At 41.4% G+C, this 27854-nt stretch overlaps 1 protein-coding gene across 9 annotated transcripts in view; it reads left to right on the top strand.

The window, feature by feature from the left end:
* KLF12 (KLF transcription factor 12) overlaps window positions 1–27854 on the top strand; it is a 370886-nt gene that overhangs the window by 227398 nt on the left and 115634 nt on the right. For all 9 annotated transcript variants that reach the window (XM_048852274.2, XM_048852249.2, XM_075129024.1 and 6 more), the window contains one exon: window positions 18114–18657. In XM_048852274.2, coding sequence (XP_048708231.1) covers window positions 18114–18657 — 544 coding nt within the window. The remainder of the gene's footprint in view (window positions 1–18113; window positions 18658–27854) is intronic.

The following is a 27854-nucleotide window of genomic DNA, read 5'->3' as shown; positions in this document are numbered from 1 at the left end:
TGGGAGACCGTGTCAAAAGCTTTGCTAAAGTCAAGGAATAACACGTCCACTGCTTTCCCCTCATCCACAGAGCCAGTTATCTCGTCATAGAAGGCAATTAGATTAGTCAGGCATGACTTGCCCTTGGTGAATCCATGCCGACTGTTCCTGATCACTTTCCTCTTCTCTAAGTGCTTCAGAATTGATTCCTTGAGGACCTGCTCCATGATTTTTCCAGGGACATGGCAGAGGGGCATTGCTGGCACATGATGGCATATATCACATTGGTACATGTGCAGGTGAATGAGCCTCTGTTAGTGTGGCTGATGTGATTTGCAAACTGGATACAATTAACTTAGGCTTGAATAGAGACTGGGAGTGGATGCTGTTGTTCCTCCCACTTCATTTATCACCCCTTATAAAATGAGTTCAGTTGATGGGCAGAACCTTTATGAGCACAAGCTCAGGAGCCAAGGCTACAACATTTGAGCCTAAAGGTTTCTTTTCCAGGACTTCTTGTGAGAATAAGAGAGACACTCACAAACACAAGGACTGGATCCTCTTCAAAATCTACTCCCTGAAGAAAGATCCCTCTCCGACTAGTCCAAGTCGGGGTGAGGTGAGTCCTCATGTACAGTTCTTAAGGACTTAGGCCAGGATCCAACTCTCACAGAAGCAAAGTGCTGGTTTCTTTGTTCCCTTGGGAGGTGGATACCTCAACATTTTTTCACAATTCCTCATAGTCCCAAAGTTTGTCTTTGACTTCAAAGTCAGGAAGCCCTCCTGGGGGCTCGGCTCAGCTCAGCTGAGCTTGCTGTGTCCACCAGGGAGCTGATGTCATGTTAATATTGCAGTCTCCTATGATTTTACAGTGCAAATGATCTTCTGCAATCTCTGATGCAAATGAATAGCCTGTTGTCCTTGTCTATGGTTACACCTGGCTTAGTTTGCTATTGAGCCAAAGAGGTTTTTGTGTTCCTCTTTGTCTGGAAAAAAACTCTTTTGCCTCCTTTTTTAACCCTCTCAAAAACATACCAGAGAATATCCCTAATTTCACATACAGGATTGTAACGTACATTTCACAGTGATATTAATAACCCTAGTATTACCAGTTTTTAGATGATACATTACAAGACTCCTTTTAAATAGCTATGACAACAGTGTGTGAGGTGTATTGTGTGTGAGGTCAGGTCAGCTGAGTTTTACTGTTACATACAAGGAAACACTTTGTCATCTGGGATTGGGTGCTCTTAGGGTCACAAAGTAACCTCCATATATCTTTCCTGCAAAAAGCAAGTTAAAGCTCAAATTCAGCATTCCTGATATGCTCTAACTCTAGAGCCTTGTAAAAGCTCCTAAGTAGTGCCTTGTTAAATTACTATTCCTTCATTTGGTGTGTGTTCTTACTCTCTTTTAAATGATAGGATCATGCAATTTCCCCCTCCTTCTTTATCTTTTTACTAAACCCATATTCTGAGTTGCTTTTCTGCACTGTTGGCTGAAGCTTAATCCAACCAAAACGGTGATGATGTTGGTGGATTTAGGGAAGCAACCAAAAGATATGACAAAGATTATGCCTGTCCCGCTGACTGAGGGTGTTTGCCCACTCCTCATTTGTTATTTGTGGTGCAGATTATGAGTTAGGTGAGTTAGAACTCAATTGCTGGATGATCAGGTTTCAGCAGTAACAAGGATGCCCTTCTTCCTTTATGTGTGGTTGGGAGATTGTGGCTATTTCTTATGCGATGCTGACTTCACTTCCATCATGTATGCCGTTGGTGCCTCAAGTTTAGTCCACTTCGGTGTGCTTATATGCTGGGCGTATACTTTGATCCTTTCGGAGACTGATGCAGAATATGACAGCCTACGAGTTCAATGAGGTATCTCACTGCAAGTAAATGATACAAGGGTTCTATGATTTGTGTTGGTTGCTTGTAGGTTTCCAGGTAGAACGTAAGTTGTTTTGATTTTGACCTATAAACCTACATAGCTGGGCACCTGCCTACCACAGTGATGGTCTTTTTTTCTCTCAGTTCAATAAAGCCAGAGCTGTAAGCCCAGCCACTGGACCTCTCTGTGCATGAGAGAGGAGGCTGCTGGTAGGGCATTCTCAGTGAGAGCCCATCAGCTTTGGAGCTCACCTCTATTTGTGCTGGAAATAGCTTGTTCACCTTCAGGAAACCTTGCCAAACCCACCAGGGCTTTTGAAGAAGGGTTGTTGTTTGAGGGTAGGCTGTGTGGGTTTTTTCTTACTAATTGGCTAGTTACAGCCAGTGTATGGAAAAGCTTCTGGATGATTTGTTGTCATATTTGTGCTTTTTGTTAAATAATTGCCAAAACTGCTTAGAGGCTGGGACAGGAACCTTTATTTCTATTTTATTTATTTTGATTTATTAAAATAAATATATTGACAGCTATAGCCCTTTCCTGATCAGTATATTTTCTGGCTGATTTGTTTTATATGCACAGTACCATATATTATGGTCCAGTGGCTTCAGATGTAGTATTTTATCCTATTTATTTGTGAGCATCCCACATGAGATTAGGTTAAACTGAGGGCTTCTCTCAAACCTCACAATAATAATTCAGAAACACATTGACCCGTCTTGTAGAAAGACATGAGTCAAGTGGCTCTCAAACTAGCCACTTTTCAGTTCAGTCAGGTTTTATTTTTGCCTGTGTTGATTTCATAGATAATAAATAATAGTAACATACCATAGTTTCATGGCACTTCGAACAGATGAGCAACACAGACATATAAAGACTTTTAGGCTTTTGTGTTCTTTCTTGTTATTGTGAGTTTATTTACATAAATATTTTTGTTTGGAGAAATATATAGATACATAAAGTTTAAGGCCAGAAGGGACCAGTAGATCATAGAATATCAGGGTTGGAAGGGACCTCTGGAGGTCATCTAGTTCAACCCCCTGCTCAAAGCAGGACCAAGCCCCAATATTTGCCCCAGATCCCTAAATGACCCCCTCAAAGATTGAACTCACAACCCTGGGTTTAGCAGGCCAATGCTCAAACCATTGAGCTATCCCTCCCCCTGCGTCTAATCTGACCTCCTGCATATCATAAGCCATTAAATTTTACCCAGTTACCCCTGTACTAAGCTCAATAATTTGTGTTTAACTATAGCATAATTTGTATTTGGCTAAAACATATCTTCTGGAAAGGCATCCAGTCACAATTCGAAGACTTCAAGAGATAGAAAATAACTGCTTCCATTAATAGTTTGATCCAATCATCCTCGCTTTTAAAAATTTGTGTCTGATTTTCTGATTTGAATTTGTCTGGCTTCCAATTCTATGCATTTGTTCTTCTGAAGCCTTTCTCTGCTACATTAAAGAGCCCTTTAATACCTGGTGTTTTCTCCCTGTGAAGGTGCTTTTAGACTGTAATCAAGTCACCTCTCAATATTCCTTGTCATAAACTACAAAGATTGAGCTCTTTGTCTCTTACCGTAAGGCATTTCCTTCAGCCTTGAGTAATATTTGTGGTTCTTTTCTGCACTCTCTCCTACTTTTCAGCATCCTCTCTTAAAATGTAGACACCAGTGTTAGGGGGCTTATTCCTTCACCCACTTACTTCCCTGGTCCTTCTCGCATGAACAGAGAGCAACAATACCCGAAGTCCAAAGGTGCAAACAATTCGATGTTTATTGGGGTGAACTTCCAGCAAGCATGATTCCAGTTTCCTTCCTTAGTATCCTCCTTCCCAGCTCTGACACCACAGAGCCTTACACCTGTGTCCCTGTTCCCATTCCTACCCTTAGCCAAACATGATTCCAACTTCCTTACTCCCATTCCCTGTTCCCATTTCCCCCTTTAGCAAAACATGATTCCAACTTCCTTACTCCCATTCCCTGTTCCCATTTCCCCCTTTAGCAAAACATGATTCCAATTTTATTACTCCCATTCCCTGTTCCCATTTCCCCCTTTAGCAAAACATGATTCCAATTTTCTTACCCCCATTCCCTGTTCCCATCTCACACACCCACATGCCCACCCCCACCCACACCCCGTCACTTCCTCATTGACTACAGATTATATAGTAAAACTTGAGTTCTGCTTAGCTATACCTTAACCAATCATTTTCCTGAAATTTAACTAACCAATCCTAACATATTGTAACATGATTATGTAACCAATTATATCCCACCACCTCAATTAGTTTACACCCAGCAAAATTAATTATACAGCAGACAGGAACAATCACAGAACCAGACAGAGATTATACAGACAAACAACAGCAAAGTGGGAACTATAATGACAAAACAATACAGAAGTGAGGATTTCACATCCCAGCTATTGATAAGTGAGTTCTTGCCAGACAGGATGCTATCAAACTAAGTTTCCTTTTACATTTTCTAGGCACTTCCCTTCCTCTGGAGGTGATAGGAATACAATCCTGTCCTGATAGTGCCTAACAGCCCAATAGCACCTTATTTCAATGTGACCAGTTTGGAATGTGAGGATGTGACCGTTCGCTTCCCAGCTTATGGCTGCCTCTGCTGCTTAGCCAAAGGCCTGAGCCTAAGCACAGGGCCACAAACTGTCACAGTAAGAGAAGACCCTTACACTGGCAGACAGTGGTTTTGATTCTTTCTTTCTTTTATACCTCTATCACTAGCCAAGTGATAAGAATACACCTAAATTCTTAGAGTATAGGCCTTTACAGACAGGCCTGAATATCCATATCCTAACAACCAGGACTGTATGCAGTACTCGAGTATTGGTCTCATGAATGCCATGTACAAAGGTAAAATCACTCCCTACTCCTACTCACTATTCACTAGTTTATACATCCAAGGATTACATTAGCCCTTTTTGCCACATAAGAACATGTTATTTGCAGACTCCAGAACAATTGTCACAGACACCCATCCCCAAAGAGCTCTGGCCCACTGTCTGAGAATTGCTGAGCTAGCTCTTTTACTAGAAAGGACTAATATGGAAAGGGCTTTACTGGAAAAATCTCACATCATTCATAACCTTTCAAGCAACAGGCTTACTGAACTTAACAGCACCACTTCAAGAAGACCCTGTCACCATATTTGTTGTCATTTTGATACACGATTGCTATAGCAAGCCCTGCATTTATTTCTTGAGACATATTCTATATCTTTGAAGAGCTATAGAGTGAACCCATATACCCTGGATAACTGGCTTAGTCTCACAATGATAAACATGTCCATCTTTGACGATCATTCTGTTCCTTTGGAATGCATGTGATATGATTGCAGATGTCATGCTTTGAGTGTATAATCAGTATTTCCATGATCACAATATTAATATGGTTACATACACTGTGAACCCTTTGAACTCAAGTAAACTGAAAGCAAAGCACAAGTTATGTTTTACATACCAAATTTGTGGTTTCTCCTAAATGTATGTCTTACGTTATGCAAGTTGCTTGTTATTTCAAATTAAGGTTTATATAGCTTATAAAATACCTGCATACAATGTTTTCAGTGATAGGTAATTAGTGTAAGGTGAAAAGTTTGGTTTAAACAAATAATCTTCCTTTGTTTGCACTTCCTATGAGACAAAAATCTAACCATTCATCACCAGATTTCATATGTGCAGTAATCTTTGACAACTTCAAACTGTCCCACTATTTCAGCTGTCAGTTCTCTTAGAACAGCTTTTTATTAGGGGGCAGCTTTGTCTTAACCAACTATTTGAAGATCCATTCCCTGTGTAGGGAGTCATCACGTGCCAGTGAGCCACCATAATGTCTCGGCAATATCTCTCTCAGCACGTGTTGCAGGGGATGTGGCAAGGTCACACCTAAACTTGGCTGATAACCCCTGGGGGCTGAGGACAGTAGCACACATTAGAACAGCTTTTTAGGCATTTTCCACCCTCCCCCCCTCCCCCATCACCACCCCCTTCGATCTTTCATTGAGCTCAGGTAGCCTGGAGAATATGGCCTTAAGTGTTCATAAAAGAATATAAGCAAATTACAGAAAATGTTACACTCTCACTTCATGAAGTTAGACTCCACTGTGTAAAATTGACTACTACCAAAGAGGGTGCATTTCCATTTACTTTACTAGAGTTGCATCCACTTAGGCCAGCACTGAATTCAGTTACTAGATTTGTAGAGTCCAGATAATGATATTTTTATATGAATGTTAACTGATTTTAAATATAATAAAATAGTAATGTCCAGCTAAGGTATAGACCTTGGCCAATAAAATGGCACCATTGTTCTATGTTGTATGTGGCAAAGTCATTTTATTAATACGGATGGAAGGAGAATTGTGATAAACCCACCATCACATTCTAATCTAAAGCTATCTATTATATTTCATGAGTTAGTTATTAGTTGAATATAAATTACAGTTTAAAGCTGCAAAATCATTTGGTTTGAGCTGGAATAAGTTTTTTTCAGAACCACTTATTGAAGTCCAAGAAAAGGCCTTTGTATTTCAAATACCTTGTTACCAAGTAATAGGATGACGTACATCTTCTGTCTGCGAAGACCACCAGAGTATATATAAACTATGAACCATTCTATTTAAGGTCTTGTTAGGGGATTACAAACAATCTTTTCACAGCTTGTCGCTCCATTTCAGCTAGATACTTGGTCACTTGGTTATATTCAAGTGATCCTTCTGACTGAATTCAGTTGGGCCTAGACCTCCTCCTCTCCTCAGATGGGGCCGCATCTTGTATGCACTGAAGAAAATGGGAATTTATCCACTGGCTTCAGTAGATGCAGGACCAGGCTCATGTTCACCAGCACATCTGCCTCAGTCCAGTTGGAACTTCACTCATAGGGCGGTCTCCTCTGAGACATGCTACCACCTGAAACAGTATGAAGTTGTGGTCACTTGTTGGACTGTCAGCAGGGAGGAATGAACCCCATATCCCTGGCTTTAGACGTATTAGCTCAAACAATAGAGGCTCAGAGACCCAGGTCTGTAAGCTGACCATTGTATCTCATAAAAAAATATAGAGATGGGTGATGAAAATGATTGGAGACATGGAAAAGCTTCGCTCTGAAGTGACCAGGAGAAGATCTGTATTGTTTAGAGAGAGAGGAGATGAGTAAGAAGGGATGTGACAGAGGTGTACAAAATAATAAAAGCTTGATAGAGTATTCATGTTTTCTTTTTCTCATACTACAATAATAAGGGGATATTAAAGGAAAGTGAAAGGCAGCAAAACAGAAGAAAATACTTTTTTGTTCAACCATGCACAATTAGCCCCTGGAATTCGTTGCTACATGTTATTGAAGCCAAGAGCTTGCCAGGATTCAAGAAGATATGATATTCATATGATTGAGAGCATCCACAGTTACATTTTTTTTTAAAAAAAAGTCCTCAAATTAAGAGGAGACAAACCCTCCATGCCTCAGGGTAAAAGCCAATTTCTAACTAATGGGATTAGGATGAAACTTCCCATACAGTCAGATTATACCATAATTGTCCATTTTGTGGTTACTTTGACCTTTCTCTGAAACATCTGGTACTGGTCACTGTTGGAGACAGAATACTAAATAATGTACCACTGCTCTTTGCTGGTGTGGCAGTTCCTATGTTCCTAAATTGATTGCTTGGGAAATAACACAAATGAGCTCCTCACTGTGCCCACCACTGTTTGTGCAGATAAGCGGCACCTATTGAATTTGCCCCTGTGCAGTGGAGTGCAGAAAGTAGATCAAATGAACCATCTAAGCAGCAAGCCGTGCTGTGGAATGATATTAGGAGGATTATTTGCACCATTGAGGAACAATTCCTATCCACATTGTTGTTGTGCTGATAGTAATTTACAGGGAGGGAGATGGTGATTAGTCTTGTTTGAAATCAAGTGTAATCCAAACAGTCATAACACCTGTGCACCATTGGGAGCACATTTGCGTATGGTTGTGAGGTGTGTTACAGACAAGATAGAGGGAACAAAGGGTGATTATCACATCAGAATTCTCAAATGAATGCAAGACCTAATAGACACAATCTGCATGTGGCCCTTCCCCAGGTGGCAACACTGGGGAGTCATAGCCTTGCCTGCTTTCACACATTGTTTTTTGTCAGCAACAGTCTTACTCTGTTTCATTAGAATGTAAAGAGCTCGACTTATTGAATCAAATTCATGAGACAGCAAATCGTTTGTAAAACAGCTGTAATCCACAGCCTTTAGTTTTCACATTCAGACTTCAAGGTTACATATATACTAAAACTAAGGATATTATTTTTAGCTCAGAGTGGGGGCAGAACTAAGCATGAATTCTACCATTTAATACGTAATATAGTCTGATTTTCCTATACTAATTAATGCTGTAAAGTAGCTTAGGAACAGGAACCACAGGTCAACAAGAAGACTAGCAGTAGCTGTATCTCAGGGGAACCACCCGTAAATCTGTCCAGAGACCGATGTATTTGATGTGCTTGTCTTGATTTTTTGTCCTTATAATAATAATAATGTATTAATAATTAATTAAAATAATAATAATAATTTACTGGCCTTTTCTGCTTCTTTTGAAGCTACATTATACTCAGGAATACTAAACAAACATATAAAGGCTTTTAGCATAACACAGAACTCCTCTCAAGACAGGTAAGTAAAACAGCAGAGCTGCGAGTTTGGACCAACTCTTACATCTGACACTTGAATGTTCCTTAAATATTTAAGGGCCAAACTTTTGAAAGACTTCAGCTGCTCACATTTAGGGCCCTAATGGGAGCTGCAGCTGATGCATACGTGGGAACTTTGGCTCTTGTGACCATCTGGCCCTAGTTTCCTAGAAATGGCATAAACACTGAATAAAAGGCCCCATTTTCTCTGACCTATTACATGATACTGCAAAGTATTTTGGTTAGGGTGTGGTGAATGACTTCAGTAAAGCTGCAGAACTTCTTTTCTATGTGCACTAGTTAGTAAATAGCTCAAGATACTAATCATGCAAGCAAAACTATTTACCTGTATTTCACTGTGCCCTAGCACTATATATGGGCATTACATATATATGCATGTCTCAGAATATAGGATCTATTTGTCAAATATTTTATTAAATAACTAAATAAATACTTTATAGAATATTTATTGAAGATCAAAAGCAAAGTATAAACTCTTTTTCTTTCAATATCCCCATGTTTGCAGAAGATGTCTGTGGGCCTGATCCAAAGCCTTTCCCATCTTCAATGCACTTTGGATCAGGTGCTATGTTCCTGATTGGCATCTACATGGAAGTTAACCATGTGCTTATTCCCACTGGATTACTCATGCTTAAAGTTAGATATGTGATTAAGTACCTTGCTGGATCAGGGCCTATGTGCATGTTTAGGGTGACCAGATGTCCTGTTTTTAAAGGGACAGTCCCGTTTTTTGGGACCTTTTCTTATATAGGCGCCTATTACCCCCCATCCCCTGTCCCGTTTTTTCACAGTTGCTATCTGGTAACCCTATGCATATTCAGCTTTGGGACAGATAGTGATACCTTACTGTATATGACTTAGCAATAGTCTGGCATGTTACCATGGGGGAGTATAAAAGAACTAACTACTAAATTAACACTTGCACGCCGCAGAATACAATCAGACAATCATCTTATATCCCTTACAATTTTGGACAGCTTATCTGTTATTTTGTGTAATGCTTTGTTATTGACAAGTTCTTTGGTGAAGTTTAAATTAATTTTAGGAAATTTGATTTACTTTGAAGCTGGTTAGTGGGCTAAGGTAGGGTTAGGAAATGAGAAGTTATTGAACTGTTGTTGATATTAAGAAGAGCTTCTTATAAAGTGATGTTTCCTGTCTTAAAAGCAATCCTCTGAAACAAAACTCATCCATGACTAGCATTATGGTGATTATTTGAGTTCCCTGCTACTCTGTTCGAAGCAAAACAGATAAATGACCCAAGCCACTTTAGTCCTCTCTTTTGTAACACGCCCAGTAATATAAATGGATATTTTAAACATATATTTTAAAACATGTATATTTAGGATAATTTTAGTTCTGTTGCTTAGCTGGATATTATAGTTTGCAGTGAAAATGATAAGAAATAAGAACTCACTGCTGACTACCATAGATTATAAATGCGATATTTTCATACAATCAAAATTAGATTACAATTATGTAAAATCAGATTCTAATATTAAAATATTTATTATGAGTGTTGATTGATTTTGTTTTAGATTGTTTTTATTTAACTGACTATTCAAAAATAAAAACTGGAAAAAATAGAGAATAGAAGCATGGTCTTATGACAAGAGCACAGAGCAAAGAATTAAGGTGTTCTGATTCTGGCTCTGACGCTTATCCCCTTTGTGATCTTGGGAAAACTCCTTAAAATTCTTTGCCTATCTGTGAAATGGGGTGAATATGCCTTTACCTACATAAAACGGGATTCATGTGGCTTAATCATGTAATGTTTAATGTAGATGAATATTAGTGATACTGTTTTGCTGACTGAAAACTGAGGCAAAGAGACTTTTCTCAGGTCACACAATGAACTGGTTGTATTATATGAAATACAACAGAGTTTTTTAAAACCCTTCTGTGTAGTTCAACCACAAGATATTGCTTGTTTCCCAGAACTGGGTAGATTTTCATGGGGAGGTCAAAAGGCACATGCTTGACACAAAGGCTATCATTCTGCCAAATTTCAAGTCCCTGCTCCAAATAATGGAAGTACCAGAGCGTCTCAAAGTAAAGGTTTCCAGAATTTTGTAATAGAGAGAACAAGATATTTTTCAGTAGCCTCATTCTCAGAAATGACTCACCAATTTTGGATGAAATTTTCCCATAAAATTCAGCCAGAGGTAGACAATGCAGCCTGGAAAATTTCAGCCAGATTTAATGGGGTCCTGGTCCAGGACTGGAGCTTCTAGGTGTTACAGTAACACAAATAATAAATAATAATATAATGGGAAATGTTGAACAACCTTCATAGTAGGGGCTGCAACCAGCCCTGCCTGTACGTAGTGGATGATAAAATGTAGTAGATGCAAACTGTTTGGAGTTTAGTATGCCATTTGATAGAAGGCATCATGAAATTTCTTGCCATCAGAATTAATTTGAATTGGTTGGTCTAGGAACATTTTCATGTGGACTGAAAAATATCTGGAAATTTCAAATAAAGGTAACAATGAATGACACTGTATGATACTGTGGGAGGTTCTGGTGAGGTGCCCCAAGGATCAATATTAGGTCCACTACTGTCTAACATATTTATTGCAGTTCTTTCTCAGAAGATAAACAACATTTTGAGTTTCAGAAATGTTCTAAATTGGGAGGTTTTGCAAATATCATTAAGGTCCGAAAAATAAAAAGGAACTTGGAGAGTTTAGAATTAAGGGCAGTAAATTATAGGCTCAGATTAAGCTTGGGAAAATGAATACACCTGTTGGAAAATAAATTGAAATATCAATATATATAATTGGAAAGAGAAACTTGAAAACCAGTAATGCTGAAAGAGATGTTGGGGTGGAAATGGACTGGAACACATGAGTTTCCAGTGGTACAGAAAACAAAACAAACCCCACAACCCAAAGTTTTGGACTACCTACAGAGTCTTTACAAAATAGAGCAAGAGGTAATTGTTCTCCCTCTATATAGCACAACTAAAACTTCACATTGAATATTATTGTCATTTGTGGGCACTGCAGTACTATACAGATCTAGACAGGTTCGAGGAAGTTCAGAAAAGAACAACAAAAGTGATCAGAAGCTGGAGGCATTGAGTAATGAGGAAATATTAAAAGAACTAACTGTCCAGCCTTGCAGCTTTCATTCATGTCAGTAGTACTTACTTACACAAATAATCCCACTGAAGTAATTGGTATGATTCTATGATATTTTCTGCCATTTATTTATAAGTTTTAATCTTTTGTCCTGAAACTGAAGTATAGGTACAGGGTCCAGAAATATATTATAAATATGCTTTGTGTACTGTAGATAAACAATATTCTAGTCTAGGCCAAACACCATTATTGTTTTATGCTTTTTGTAGATTCTTGTTTCTCTTGAAGTATTGCCTTGTTCCCTACCTCTAAATTACTGTACCATGCATTGAATTTCTCTCAGTTTCTCCCTTTAATGGAGCAATCTAATAATACTACTAAAATATAAATGATACATCTATGCTGAACATCTAGTTTTTTGAATACATTATTGATTCAGGTTTGGGGGGAAGGATTAATGACAGCAGGTAGAGTTAGGCTATGTCTACACTAGCACTTTTCTCAGTATAAAACTTGTGTCACTCAGGGGTGTGAAAAAAACACTCCTCTAAGCCACATAAGATACAGTGACAGAAGCGCCAGTGTGGACAGTGCTATGTCAGCGGAAGAGTTCTCCCACTGACATAGCTACCATAGCTCGTTGGGGGTGGTTTCAGTATATCGACAGAAGAGCTCTCTCCAGTCAGCATAGAGCAGCTACACAAGCGATTTTACAGCAGCACAGCTGCATCAGTACAGCTGTGCCACTGTAAGCTTGCTAGTGTAGATATAACCTTAGTAATGCCAAAGAGAATTAGGCTTCACATTCAAGAAATGTATCACTTTTGCCTTTCATCTGCCAGATAGCCCATGGTCTAAGGCAGTGGTTCTCAAACTTTTGTACTGGTGAGCCCTTTCACATAGCAAGTCTCTGAGTGAGACCCCCCCTTATAAATTAAAAAAAAACATTTTTATATATTTAACACCATTATAAACGCTGGAAGCAAAGCGGGGTTTTGAGTGGAGGCTGACAGCTTGCAAACCCCCTCCCCCATGTAATAACCTCGTGACCCCCTGAGGGGTCCTGACTCCCGGTTTGAGAACCCCTAGTCTAAGGGTCTGGCTACACTTGCAGATGTACAGCGCTAGGAATTAAACCTGTCTTCGGAGACTGCAGCAGGGAAAGCGCTGCCGTGTGTTTACACTGTTAGCTGCAAGCGCACTGGCATGGCCACATTAGCAGCTCTTGCAACGCCGCAAAGAGCAGTGCATTGTGGTAGCTATCCCAGTGTCCAAGTGGCTGCAACATGCTTTTCAAATGGGGGTGGGGTGGAATGTGACAGGGAGTGTGTTTTGGGGAGCTGAGAGCATGTCAGCATGCTGTCTTGTAAGTTCAGACAGTAGCAGACCTCCCTTCCCCCCTCCCACCCCGCACACACCCACCCACCCACCCTCTCACAACAGCAGCATTCCGCGCTAATGGCTGCTTTGTCCTGGAGCAGATAAGCATGCCGGCTGTCAGAAACGGAGCTTTGAAAGGGGATATTCACATTCATGTAGCCAATTTCAAAACAATGAGAAGAGTGGCCACTTGACTTCAGGGGATTATGGGACGTTTCCAGAGGCCAATCACAGCACTGTAATGCAACACCTTATTCACTGGGGCACAGCAAGCTTTATGTTTCTCGTGGAGGTGGATTACCAGGAGCGCTCCAGCTGCAGAGTCCAGGCGCTCTCTGTGCCTTGCCAATGTGGACACATCGGGAGTTAGGGCGCCTGAGGCTGCTTTAATGCGCTCTAACTTGCAAGTGTAGCCAAGCCCTAAATAACATTGGCTTTCAAAAGAAGTAGTCACCAGCCTTCCTTCAGTGCCAGTGGAGAAGTCCTTTGGTACTTCTTCTGTGAGTCTTGGGAATGGAGGTGGAATTAACAACTAACTTTAATGCTTACTCAGTCTTTGGAACTACATTGTTTAAACATAAGTGATTTGAAAATGAAATGTATTTGTGTCCACTGTTAAACTTGTGTTTAAATATTAATGCTATTTGGAAAGGGATCTCTTTTCCTTTTAAACCACTTCTCCCATTTCCAAGTCTGAGCTGTTGCCAAAGGTATGAAGAAGTAGGAAAAATTTCCATTTTAATGAGGGAAAACGGAGCTATCAGATTAAACATCCTTAAATCCAATCTTTCTACATGCATTTTTTTCTTGTACAAGAGTTCCAAGTATATCATTGTGTTACTTAAAGCAGAATTATTTGTGCTATGCTAAGTAATTTTCATTATTTGGAATCTAGTATGTTTTTCTTTTGAAAGTGAAGCATTAGGAAAACCTTAGTAAGATATTCTTGGTCATTTAAATCTTGCTCACCAAGCATGAAAATCAGAGGTGAAAGCTATGGCACTTAAGCCCACCCTAATTCTGACAGCACAGAGGGCTGAGCCCCATTTTGAGGGAGCAATTGTGGTTGATTGTGGCTTGTTTTTCAGGACAAGTTTGATTTTTACTCTCCTTTAATTTTGCCAAAACAAAGTAATTTTATCTGAAACTGCTAAGTTCCACTGCATGTGGAAAATAACATGGGACAGTTTGATGGTAATCAGACAAGGTGTGTGTGATATGTGATAATTCAAATAATTGGAGGTTTTCTGACTTGTTTTTGTTTTTAACTTCCTGTCTCAAAGCCAGTGTGTGAATTCTAAACTTAGTTTATTCCATTGTCCTCATCAAGGACTTTTGATGCAGATTATAACAACTCGTTTGTCCTGGTGAGAACGTTGCCAGGGAGCAAGAGGAATTTAGATTCTGACAGCTCTTTGCTGGAGTTTATAAATTCCATCAGGCAGGGCAAAAAAACTCCACAAGAGTAGACAGTCTTACTGGGGCTGAGTAACCTGTGAAGCTTGTAAGTTGTATAGCACCAGAAGTGTTGCTGAAGCCAAGAATCTCTCTGGTCCTGCAGAGTTTTTAGCCTCTGCTGGTTCCCCAGATCTGTTAGGTGTCTTTGGTGTGCAGAAATTATAAGCCCTACATCATTTAGATATAGACAAGAACCAAGGAAAAGATTCAAAGGAGTGGCGACATGATTGGAATAGACATGGGAGACAGCTTTAGAATATAGACTAAAGTATGGCAAGGAAAGGTGAAATTCAGGGAAACAGTGGGAAGGTGACAAAGTAGAACTCTGTGTAGATAGGCTTGAAAAGCATGATATGAGGTGTCATCCAGCATATTTATACAATAGTCTTGAAATGCACAATAATGTTTTTGATTTTTGGGTGTTTTTGTTTGTTTTGTTTTTATGATGTGTCAGATTCACTTTCTTTTCCAATCTAGTAGCAGTGGGCTGATACATATAAAGATCCTGGTAGTATTTGTTACTGGCAAATTTATAAGCAGAGCACTATAGGAAGTATTGATTTCAAGTTTTAAAGGGGAGACGAGACGTACGCTAGAATATTGTTAAATGCAGAGGCAGTAACTTTAGTAAAAACCCTTAACCAATGTGGACCCACTTCTCAAACTACCCAACTGGACCGTTCCAGTGCCAGTGTTAACTGAGCACCAAGGCCCCAAGCTCTACAAACGCTGATGGTGAGTATGAAAGAAATGCCTGTTCTACACCATGAGGCATACCCAAGAACCCCCATGTTGGAGGCTGGAACTATGAGATAAGCGCAGCCAAATGCTGTGTGTGAGACAAAGAGGCACACCCATCACCATGTCATGTTGTACTCTGGGTCAGACCCAGGCAGCCCACTGAGTTACAGTGATCTGTAATCAGACCCTTTTTTAGCCCACCGACTGCACTGGAACCTGCCAAAGTTGTGACCATTAAGTGAACGCTCCCCGCTCCCTCCAACCAGACCTCCCTGGATGCCTGATGAGAGGTGAAAAAATCCACCCAGCAATTTGGCAGTGTAGCCATATGGCAAAAGTCCTTTCCAGATGTCAAACAGTTTTTCAGTGCTAGGTCCCAACATCACCAGCTCATGTGATAAAGGTGACTAAGGGCAGGGCTGGAACAGAGCCCCATTGGCTTTTCATTCAACATTCTTCATAAGCTGAATGGACAGCTAAAACTATATTTTCCTCTGATCCCTTTAGCGATGGTATTCTGACCTTTCCAGTTTGCATTACTGAATAAAAAGTGGGTAGATTAATTAAATTTAACTGTAAAAGTCATTGTTCAGTGACAGGAAGGCAATAGTTAATTACATTTCTAGGGCGATGCTAAAAAATAACATGCTGAGAATTCAGCTATCCCCCCACCTTGTTTAAGAATGTGGGTTAATATATTTTCTCATTCAAAGAGTTCCTGCTTTTTTAAGGCTAGAATAGTACTTCTTGGTGGAAAATGTTTGTTCATACCATACATTTCCAGAAAATAATGATGATCTAATGTTTAGAATTTGAATTCAAACACAATTGATATATGAGCTTTTTGCAACCTCAATTAATGTCCTCGATGGCAGACAGAGATCCATACAAAATGGCAGATTCTTTCTGGAGTAGGTCAGTGTCAAGCAGGGAGCAGTGGTGCAGAACTATGTGCTCCCATCCACCCGAACAAAATAGGGGGTACTTTTTGAGACTGTACCATTTTTATTTTACGTACAAGATTTCCAAAGCATCAGTGGCTTCAAATGCATCCTGCTGTCTTTTACAATGAATGCTAAAATGAATTATTGGAATCCTGAATTTACTGAAGTACAGACGTCGTTAAACCCTCTTGATTTGTGAGGATTTTCATTTCTGTTTTAGGAAATTCTTGTGGGGTTTGTTAAGTTTTCAAATGCAGTTTCACAGTTGAAGCCTAGTTCAGTATAATTGTGTGGAAATTATTGTTGTTACTATTGTTACTTCTTATTTGTATTACTGTAGCACTAGGAGACAAAAACAGGAACTAGGACCCCATTAGTGCAAGGCACTGTATAAACACAGAACAAAAGGACAATACCTGCCCAAAGACATTTACAGACTAAGTATAAGACAAGAAATAACAGGTGGAGACAAGTGGGGTAGTACAATGAGACAGTACTGGTCAATATGATAGGCAGGGGTCTCAGCATGCCAGCTATTTCAAAACACTAGTCAGAACTACCACAATAAAATGTAGAGCCCTGTTCTGAGATTAACCTTGTCAAATTGTGTGACATGATTGTGGTAGCAACCAATCTGCGCTACATCATGTATGTAATTTTCATTTTTTTTTTAAAGTAAAAGAGCTAAAAAGTGTTCACTGTCAGGAATGGGTGAGGTTCTGTGGCCTGCAATGTACAGGAGTTCAGACTAGATGATCATGATGGTCCCTTCTGACCTTAAGATCTATGAGTCTGTGATTCAATGTGGTAAATTGTATGGTCAAAAAAATACATTTTCCTCTGTGCCATTCTTATAACTACTTACCACTTTACCGCAACATCAACATAGAAATTCCCAGACCAGTGGTCCACATAGTTCAGATGATGCTTCAAAGGAAGGCACAAGAGTACATAGTGGACAATTATGGAATAATTTTCTCATTAAGAATATTTCTTTATAACCACGTTAGTCAGTGATTGGTGTATGCCCTGAAGCATGGTATTTTCTATCCTGTATGTGTGTGTAGAATTGAAGTGTGCATTATTCTCATTATCCATATAATATTGTTTTGATTATTTGTACTACAATAGCATGTGGAGGGGCCCCAACAGAGATGGGTGTACATTTATACATAGGTACATATCATTCATACATATACAGAGAGACTATCCCTGACCCAAAGATCTTACCATTTAAAAATATGTGAAGGGAGCATGGGGAGGGCAAAAAAAAAAAAAAAAAAGAATTGTTATCCCCATTTTATGGATGGGGAATTCAGGCACCTAGAGGCTAAATTAAAATCAAACAAGAAACATATGTCACAGCTTAGTTAGTGTGTCTGAAGCAATGGATTTTGGGCATTTCTTATTAGCTCATCAGCAATGATATTCTGAGATATCTAGCATTCTAGAGATTATGAGGCTATATTCTGAGCTGCCTAGATGTAGAAGAAACACACAAAAAGGCTACTAATTGTATCTTTGTATGAAAGAGTTTTATTAGATTAACTGAGGTCTGAAAAAGCCCAGCAATTGCTTTTTACAGGTTATTTTGCAGTGTTGCAATCTGGAATCAAATCCTGTCTACTATTAATGGTAAGCCAGTAGAGAAATGTTCCGATTCAATGATGTGGAAATATTAGTTGGATTTTATATTGCTGATGAAGTACACATATTTTTCACCATATACTTTGATGTTTTGCCCCTTCAGCCATGAGCTGCCACATTGAACAGAAACAAAACTCCAGTGGCCTTAAGAACCAAGTGTGAACTGCATGTTAAATGTGCATTGTCAATTAAATGTTTAAATTGTCTTAGCCAAATATTTAATATCGGCGACTAAAAATATAAACATGTTTCTTTTTTTCCCCCCCGCAGTCTCCAAACGTCCACAACTATCCAGACATGGAAGCTGTACCCTTGTTGCTCAATAACATGAAGGCAGATCCCCCAGAGGATTCATTATCTACAGACCATTTCCAGACACAAACTGAACCAGTGGACTTGTCAATAAACAAAGCCAGGTCATCCCCTACAGCAACCTCATCTTCACCGGTTTCCATGACAGCATCAGCCTCCTCTCCTTCTTCTACTTCAACTTCTTCTTCTTCTAGTCGGCCAGCTTCCTCCCCTACGGTAATAACATCAGTATCTTCAGCGGCATCTGTGCCATCAGTATTAACTCCAGGCCCTCTTGTGGCCTCTGCATCTGGTGTTGGAGGCCAGCAGTTTTTGCACATAATCCATCCAGTACCACCTTCAAGCCCCATGAATTTACAGTCCAACAAAATGAGTCACGTGCACCGCATTCCAGTGGTGGTGCAGTCGGTACCTGTAGTCTACACAGCTGTGAGATCACCAGGAAATATGAATAACACTATAGTGGTACCGCTGTTGGAGGATGGGAGAAGCCATGTTAAAGGTAAGACAAGCTGGATTTGCATATCCCAGGCTCATTTGAAACCACTTGCATATCAGGAGCTGTAAAGTTGGCTGGTCAACATTGTAAAGCATAAATTAACCTGTGGGAGCTGAATAATATTGTTTTTGAAAACGTTGTTAACTTTATAAACCTATTTTTTTCATCTGCTGAAGCTTATTTTACCACAAAATTTAAAAAACCTTAAAACTAAAGAACAGATGGGGCCAGATTCATCCCTGGTGTAACTTAATTGGAGTCAATAGAGTGGCGCCAGAGATACATTTTTTCCATCACGACTAATAATCATCACTTTGGTATTTGAGTGCCTGGCACTGAAATTAGGAAATAGGAGGATGGGAAAGTAGTAAAAAGCCACTCAGAAGGACAGGGAGAAAACAGATAGTTGGAATGGACCAAAGGAGTGAGGCAAAGAGAGGTTCAATTTGAGAACAGCCCTTTTGCAGGAGTATGAGAAGGAAAGGCCTCCAAAGCAAAAACCAGTGACAGATGCGGAGTGGAAGGTATAGAGCCAGGTTTCATTCAGCTTAAGGAGGGCCAGTGGGACACCCTGCCTCAGGTTGTTTCTGTTAGAATGAACAGTAGAATGGAAGGAGAAAACAGAGAATGTGAATAGTGCAAATCAGTTTTACGGAAATAGAACCCAAGATGCATGCATGAAAGTAAGAGAGAATGCATGAGGAGAGTGCGGGCTGAACAATGGGCCTGCATTGAGAAAGATCTCCAAAGAGGAGGAAAATGAGAGTGGAGAAGAGCTGAAGATTTGTAAGGGCAAAGGGAGAGAGCAAGAAAATGACACGGAAGTTATAGGTGAGGTGGAAATATAAGGAGTTGGGAGAGCAGAAGAGGAGTAGTTTTGATGAGATGTGGGGAGGAAGGGAGACAGGAGAAGGGTGGCCCATCAGGGTAATATGTTTTCAGGCCGTGAAACATTTTGCTGACGTTTACTGTCCTCAGGCATGCCCCCCCCCCGCAGCTCCCAGTGGCCGCGGTTCACTGTTCCTGGCCAACGGGAGCTTTGGGAAGCAGCGCGGGCCGCAGGGGAGTGCTGGCTGCTGCTTCTCACAGCTCCCATTGGCCAGGAATGGCGAACCGCGGCCACTGGGAGCTACGGTGGGCCGTGCCTGTGGACGGTCAATGTCAGCAAGATGTCTCATGGCCTGAAATCCGATTACCCTGATGGGCTGCATGCGGACCACAGGTTGGCCACCTCTGGTCTAGATACTGTGGTGTTTGGTGCTTCATAAGATATTAGTGGTAATGGTGGGAACACGAGGGAGGCTAGAATCAAGGATCATTGAATGTTGCTAAGTACAACATGGACACATTTCTGCACCCCCCCACACCTAAATGAGCTGTTGCTCCAAGCTGAAGGGGATTTTAATCTCACTTTTAGGGCTCATGAGACGGAAATCATTTAGCATTATGCTTTGTAATATCCCTAGAGTTTCTTATTGCTTAATTAAGAGATTCATGCAGTCAGTCCCAAAGGATTGTGTCTTTTGACTCTTCTGTCTATTTCTGGTGTAATATTATTATGTTTGATGTTAATAGTGGGGTTTTATGTTTTTTAGTAGCATCATGTTGTACATAAATCTTTGCTTTTCCCCTCCCATTGCCTCAGTCCCCTAGCTTTAGTATGGAAGTCAACTAGCCAAGCCTCTTCTAAAAATGGAACTTATCCTCTTTATAGGCTCAGAACATGCAAAACTAACTCAGAATATATCTGTTTTTTGTTCTGAGACTGGAAATGATGATGGTTTAGGACATTTTATTACGCTTTACACAATGACATAATTTTAGGGCCCTATGCCATTATGTAAAACATGATAAATGAAAGCAGCATGGTGCAACATACTGTCAAACAGTTGTAAAATAAATAATCTTGACTTGATGTTTGGTTTTGGAGTTTTGCATTGGGATTGAGCTGAATCTGACCTTGAGTTTGACAAGTATTGTCCTAAGGTACAGAAACTGTTGGCTTACTTTTCAAAGGTGATAACTGGCAATGGTTACAACTACATCTGTAGTCAGTACTTTCCCAGTTTGTGAGAGTGGAAACTCACTACCCCCGTTCACCAGCAAAATTCCAGAATTTAGTGTACTGTAGGGATTTCAGCCCACAAGCTTCAGATGCAGACATACTGAGCTACCCAAACAACCTCTCCTTTGTGCTATTATTGGCAGAGATCGTTACCCAGCACCACTGCACCTCTTAAATGTACAGCTAGAGAAAAAGAAGGGATTAAGCTGTCCTTTAATTTTTTCTCTTCAGCTGCACCCTGTCTGCTGTCACTGATACTTCTGATAGAAATGTACAAGTTAATTTGAATAATTATAATAAAAGGATAATGGTAACAATCCACAAAAACTGTGGATACAGACTAACACGGCTACCCCCTGATACTGGTAATAATCCACAATAGGTAGCCATCCTTTGTTAGCTCTTTCTGGCATGTGTTTTCTTTCTTTGTTATGTAAACCAATACAAATAAGAAAGGCAATAAACCAAATATTTTGCATAAATTAACAGCTAAACCTTAATTTCATATATGCACATCACAGTTTAAATTCAATGATGAGCTTTTTTGGTTAACATACCGTAAGTAATAAATATATACGGATAATAAAAGGGCATTGCTCTGAAATTTAAACTGGTGCCAATATCCTCCAGTCAAATGAATGACACATGCAGATTCAGAACTATCTAAAATCCGTGTGTGCCTTCAACTTTCACCTGATGGTTGACAATTTATATAAATGTAAAAAGAAATGTTTAGAGACCAGTTCTGCCTTCAGTTAACATGAGCAATTGTCAATGGCAGAATTTAGCTCTTAATCTGTGCATTCTTTGTGCCTTGCTTTTATCCAAGTCAAAAGTAGTATTTGTGTTAGTAGGCCCAATTCAGGAAAGTGCTTAAGCACATGCTTAAGTCCTGTTGACTTCATTGACACTTAAACATATGCTTAAAGTTAAGCACTTGTTTAAGTGCTTTGCAGAATAAATACTTTTCTCTATCAGTGCCATAGGTTTTATTGTTGAGTGTGTTTTCCTCTTCTTCTGTCTGCTTGCCCAGCCATCCATCCAGCTACTTTTGTTTTGACTAAAAACATATATTAAGAAAACATTCCCTTGATCTCTAAAATCTCATCTCCAAACGATCCTTTTGCCCAAGCACTGAAATGTGCTCTCTGCTCCTACCGCCTACATTTCTTCCCCTATCTCTTTCCTTGAACCATACAATCTGGATTCTCTTCTCTCCAACAAAACTGCCCTGATCCCTAATTGCTGCCTTCTAGCTAAGTCAACAGGACACTTCTCTGTTCTTATTCTGCTTGAATTCTCTTTTCCCTTCAATACCTTCAGGATCTCCTCCTCTGCTTTATTCCTCTTATTTGCCGTCCTGATTCTCCTCCTTATCTTGCTGATTACTCTTTGAGTGTCATCTTCACTATCTTCCGTCTCAACTCATGTCTGAAATGCCCCATTTGCATGTTCCTCCATTATCTCAAACTCTTTCTCCAAAACTGAGTGCCAGGTGTGAATGCAAAGAAACATAGTTTGTCCACAGACTTAATGAGCGGGAGCGCACGCGCGCGTGTATGTGTGTACAAAACTCATGAATTCCCCTTTGAAAAACAATTTTAAAATTCAAACTTTTTTTACGTTTTCATTATACAGGAGCTGCCCCAACACTTATTCATTTTACTGGTTACTGGCCAGTACACAGAAATTTGAAAGTGTATACAGTATACAAACGAAGTTGCATTCTCATTTCTGTGTCTGCTGTATTCTGACTGTCACACCGAAAGTGTTAATATAGCATTTTAGGACTATATCTCCTTTAAACTTTCAGCTCTTATCTTATGCATTTTCATGCTTTTGGGGGGGGGGGCATGGAGTAATTACCTATAACAAAGAAGAAAAGTCCCAGTCTGCAAGCAGAGCCTGAGCCTGAGAGGTGCTTAGAGCCCTGAGCTCTTACTGCAGTCAGTGGGATTTGAGGCTGGTCAGCACCATCAAACCCACACTGACTTAGACCCAGTCATGCTGTGCATCCACACCTGCCGTTGGCATCAGTGGGACTTTGCAGACTGTTACGGAACAACACTATTATTAATAGGTAGTTTCAGAAAAAAAATCTTATTTAACAAAAATGTTGGCTTAATAAGGATGCATAAAAATATTTGATGGAACCTGGATAAACTGAGGGGTAAGGAGTGACCTTCCAATGTTAATGCAGGGAAAGACAAGGTGGGTGAGGTAATATCTTTTATTGAACCAGCTTCTGCTGGTGAGAGATAAGCTTTTGAGCTACACAGGTCAAGAAAACTTACTCGGAGTGTCACAGCTAAATACAAGGTGGAACAGACTGTTTAGCATAACACATATTTCAAGGGACCACTCACAGTGAAGTGGCCTGGCTAAAAGGTCTGAATAATTTACTTCTGTTTTTCTATATACAGTAAAAGAAGGTATAGACATAGAGTTAGGAATATTATTTCCAGTGGGTCCTACCCCACAGTCCTTTCTCAGGCAAAGCTCCCCTTTACTTCAACTGGTGTTTTACCACAGTAAGTGCTGCAGGATTAGGACAACTACACTGTGATTTATCAACAACTTTGGGAAATGCTTTTTGTGTGGTAAGTGGTGACCACTATTACTGGTTACTGCAATAAATACTCCTGGGGGAATTCTGCACCGCTGCTCTCGCAGAATTCATGTCATCCTCTTCCCCCGCCCATCCCCCCCGTCCCCCCAGATTTCTTTGCTTTCCTGCAGAAAATGATGGGGGGAGCAAAGGGAAGCCGCAAGAGCAGTCACGTGCCCCTCCCCAGTAGCATAGGTATGAGATTTCGGACATCTGGAGTAGCCAACGGAGAGGTAAAGCACTGCTGGGGCGGCGGGGGCGAGACTGGCAATGCCCCAGATGGTGCAGGATCAGATCCACCCCCCATCCACCCAACCCCAGTGTATCTGGACTCCCCACATACCCAGACCCCTCGATGTGCCTCACCCCTCCACCCAGAACCCCTCCCCACCGAGTGCCCCACACCTGAGCCCCCCACCCTGCCGATCCCCCATCACTCCTCAGCCATGGGGAGCCACTCCCCCATTTGCTCCACACCCCCTCCTCTACTTCCCTCCCTGATCATTCCTCAGCCTCAGGGAGCTGCTCCCCCATTTGCCCAACCCCTGTGCATCCAGAGCCCCGCATACCCAGATGCCCCCGACAACCTCCCCGCACCCAAACCGCCACCTTGCCGAGCCCCACCGCCCCTGCATCCGGACCCCTGCCAAGCCCCTCCCTCCTGCATCCAGACCTCCACCCCTGCACCCAGACCACCCCCCACTGAGCCTCCCGCACTTGAACCCCATCCAGATAAGCCCCACCCTGTACACACCTGGACTCACCCGCTGGACTCCCCACACCTGGACCCCCCCCACGGATCCCCATCCTCCTTTATCTGGATCCCCTGCCGAGCTCCACTCCTTGCATCTGGACCCCCACCCGGCATCCAGGCCCCTCTGCTGAGCCCCAGTCACCTTCACCTGAACCCCCCTGCAGAGTCCCATTGCTCCAGCACCTGGAACTCCCCCAGAATAAGCCCCTGTGCATCCAGATCACCCCCACACCCCAGAGCCCCCACTGAGCCACTTGCACCCAGATTGCCCCACACGGAACCCTCTCACCACACACCTGGATCCCCCCACACTAAGCCCCTCCACACATGGATCCTGCCAGACTAAACCTGTCTGCCCACATCTGGTGCACCTAGCATGGAGGGGCACGGCCCCAGGGTGTTTTTGGGGCAGGCTTAGCCCTTGCACTATGTCAGGGTCAGGTGCAGCCTCACCATCAAGTCTGTATCCTGGGGTAGGGGGCTGCAGGGTGATCTCCCTCCTCCATGCAGTCAGTGGCCTGTGCTCCCCACTGCCATGCTGGAGCCTCCATATTTATTTATTGACAAATAAAATTTGCAGAATTTTGTAAAATTGTAAATATTGTGTGCAGAATTGTTATGATTTTGGTGGTGAATTTTTAATTTTTTAACGCAGAATTCCCTCAGGAGTATATAAAGCATTCCAACGTGTTAAAGACTCCTGAGAGACTTGAGTAAAATATTTCTGTTCAGCAATGATGACCGTCGATATAAGGCAGTTGTCCCCAAACTGTGGAGCACACCCCTTAAGGAGCACAGAGGAGGAACATTCGGGGGATTATGTGGAGGTGCCTGGGACAGCCCCCACAGAGAGCAGAGGTGGAGTGCCCCCTAACCCCAGTCCCAGCTCCACTCCGCCCCCAACCCAGCTCCAGCCCCAGCTCCACTCCAGCCTTGCTCCGCCTCAGCCCAGTTCCTCCCTCATTCCCTCTCCACCCCCAACCCAGCTCTGACTCTAGCCCAAGCTCCTCCCCCATCCCCAGGGTAGCCCCCAGCTCTGCCTTCAGCCGAAACTCCTCTGCTGAGCCAACTCTGCAGTAATGGAGCGGGGGCGTAGACAGATTCCGTAACCGGTGAGGGGGCTTGTGACAGGAAGTTTGGGCACCCCTGCTATAAGGGATAAGTAAAGGTGCAGGTAGCACCTGTAGTTCACCTATACTTAAGTTTGCCTGATATTTTATTCACTTGCTCATAACTTTGTCAGACTTTAACCATTTGGGCTGAAATTTTCCATGCCAGGTGTTTGCTTCAGGCTGATTTGGGGGTTTGGGAGTTTCAGCTAAAACAGTTCAGCAGTTTAGGAAAGCAAGATTAAGGGGAAAAACATTGATTTGTAATGTTAAAAAAATTGTACAACTGTTTTGTTGAGAAGGTCTAGCACCTCCACCCTGGCTCAGGAACTTGAAGTATGGCTGAAGGTGTCACCCTTTCATCAGGGATGTGCCTTTTGCCCTCCCTGTGGAAATTTGCACAAATGTAGCCAACTTATGAGTCTCTGAAAAAAATCTCAGTTCACACATGCTCAAATAGATGGTCATGTTATAGTCAGACAGCTAAATTCACGGAAGATTCCAACTGCACTGAGCTTCAACCCCTCCTAGCTCCTACACGTCAACTGATTGGTGCACATCATCCCGGCAGAGCAACTGAGCATGCTCCATCTGGGACTGCAGGCATCAAGGAGGATTTTCTCTGAAAATGGTTTTCCTGGCTGTGGTGGGAAACTGGTGCTGAGCCCAAGAACTCAGGATAGGGAGACTTCCTCCTCTGCTCTCAATGATCCCCCTGCTGGTAACTAGGCAATATGCAAGGGAAAGGAGGAAACAGCCTGGCTTAAATCCAGATGTGTGAGGAGGGAAGGATGGAGGGTGGGAGAAGGGGAAGAGACGCAAGGTGGGAAGTGGGGAGGAGTGTAAAGGGGCAGGGAAGGGGGAGGATAGAAGCAAGAGCTTTGGACAGGAGCAGGAGAAGAACTGGAGAGGATAAGAGCTGGGGATGGGAAGGAAGAAGGAGTCTGGCTTGGGGCGGGGGGGGGGAAGAAGAGAGGAGACATACAGGAGATGGTGACAGCAGCAGAAGAAGACAGAGGAGAAGCTCCGGGAGAGTGGGGCAGAAGGGTTGGTAACCAGCAGAGCACCATTCCCTCACAGAACCTGAAACTGATCCCATTATTTGTATCACCATTCATTTACTGTCAGAAAATACATGTGAAACCCACTGACAAATTATGGTTCTCCATCCACCTCTAGTGGCAGGTCCCCATGGAAGATAACAGCCTTCTAATGCTACCACTCACTCCATTACTCGAGTGGTGGTGGGGAGGTGGTGTTTCACACAATGATATATTTGTTTTTTCAGTGTTTAAAGTTTTTTAAAACTTAGGAAATTTCATCCCAAAAAACCAATGTTTAGAAAACATTAAGGTAACAAAGTTAAGCACTCAAAAGTTGGGAAATACCTGAATTAAGGTTGCTCATGTAATCTTAATTCAGCCCACTTTAGCATATGATCACATACTTGTTTTTATGTAATTGTGTGTGTGTATAGTGTATTTTAGGCCCATCTCAGGAGTACCTCTGTTGCATCCTATTACATCCTATTCCACATATATTTAAAAAGTTCTTTTATATGTTCTCCAGTAGCTAAGATATTAATCAGTAAGAAAAACATTACTAGTTTGGGTAGGTATTCCTGATATTTACAGTAGGAAATACCCCATTACTAGACTATTTTTACTCCCCGGTAAGTTGGTAATAGAGTCTTTTTAGCTGTTAAGGATGCACTCCATAGGAGACCGTTTGTCTTAAGTAGCAGTTTATACTATAAAGTTAGAAACTCAACAATAAGGACTATTCAATTTGTACCATGACTCTAAAGGTCTGGTAATATGGGTCTGTATAAACTGTGTTTGTTGTTTTATGTGGAAAGGTTGATTTTTCCATCCCTCTGCATCTCCATTCACTGTTAGTTTTGACCTGTGGAGTTTCTCTGCTATTTTTTTTTCTTTTGGGTGTGCACAAAAATCCATTGAGGCTGAACACACTCCACCCAAGCTTCCTCCTATGCATTCACTGGATATCTAAAACATTTGCAAGCTGAATACACCCGCTGCTTTGTTTTGCAGAACCATCAGTGGTTCTGGGAAAGGAGCAAATGAATGGCAGTGAGTAGCCACAGAGTGAAACAGAAAGAGAAGAGACTTACGTCCTAGGGGGGAATTCACATTACTGTAGACGCTTCATTTATTTAAGAATCTGGGGAAATAGCAATTCTTCTGGAATGAAGGAATTAAAACATTGGTAGGATAAAATATGTTTTATCATGCATTTGAGACAGAGGCTGTTTTTAAGGAAAGCAGAATAAAATAATAGTGCTTATGTATGATGACTCCTACAGAACAAGACTTTTATTTTAATTTTAAAATAAATACTAAAGACTTGCCAATGTCTAATTCAGTTTTGTCCCATCTGGAACTACTGATTCATTTGTTCAAAACATTTTGACCTCTTAAAAGACTATATTTCATTCTTAAATGTATTGTTTGTTTGGGACCAATAGAGCGTTTGGTGCTGCACCGGTCCTGCAGGGAGGCTGGCACCAGAATGTTCACTCCACACACAGGTCTCAGTAGGAGGAGTGAAGATGCTGGATGCTTCTCCCTACTTGAGCCCACCTGGCTTTCCAGTTCCTCCTCACACGTCTGAAAGAGAGGAGACATGTCTACATCTCATTCC

This window comes from Caretta caretta, chromosome 1 (genome assembly GCF_965140235.1).
Source record: "Caretta caretta isolate rCarCar2 chromosome 1, rCarCar1.hap1, whole genome shotgun sequence".
Lineage (NCBI taxonomy): Eukaryota > Metazoa > Chordata > Testudines > Cheloniidae > Caretta > Caretta caretta.
This window is presented reverse-complemented; position numbering and strand designations above follow the sequence as displayed.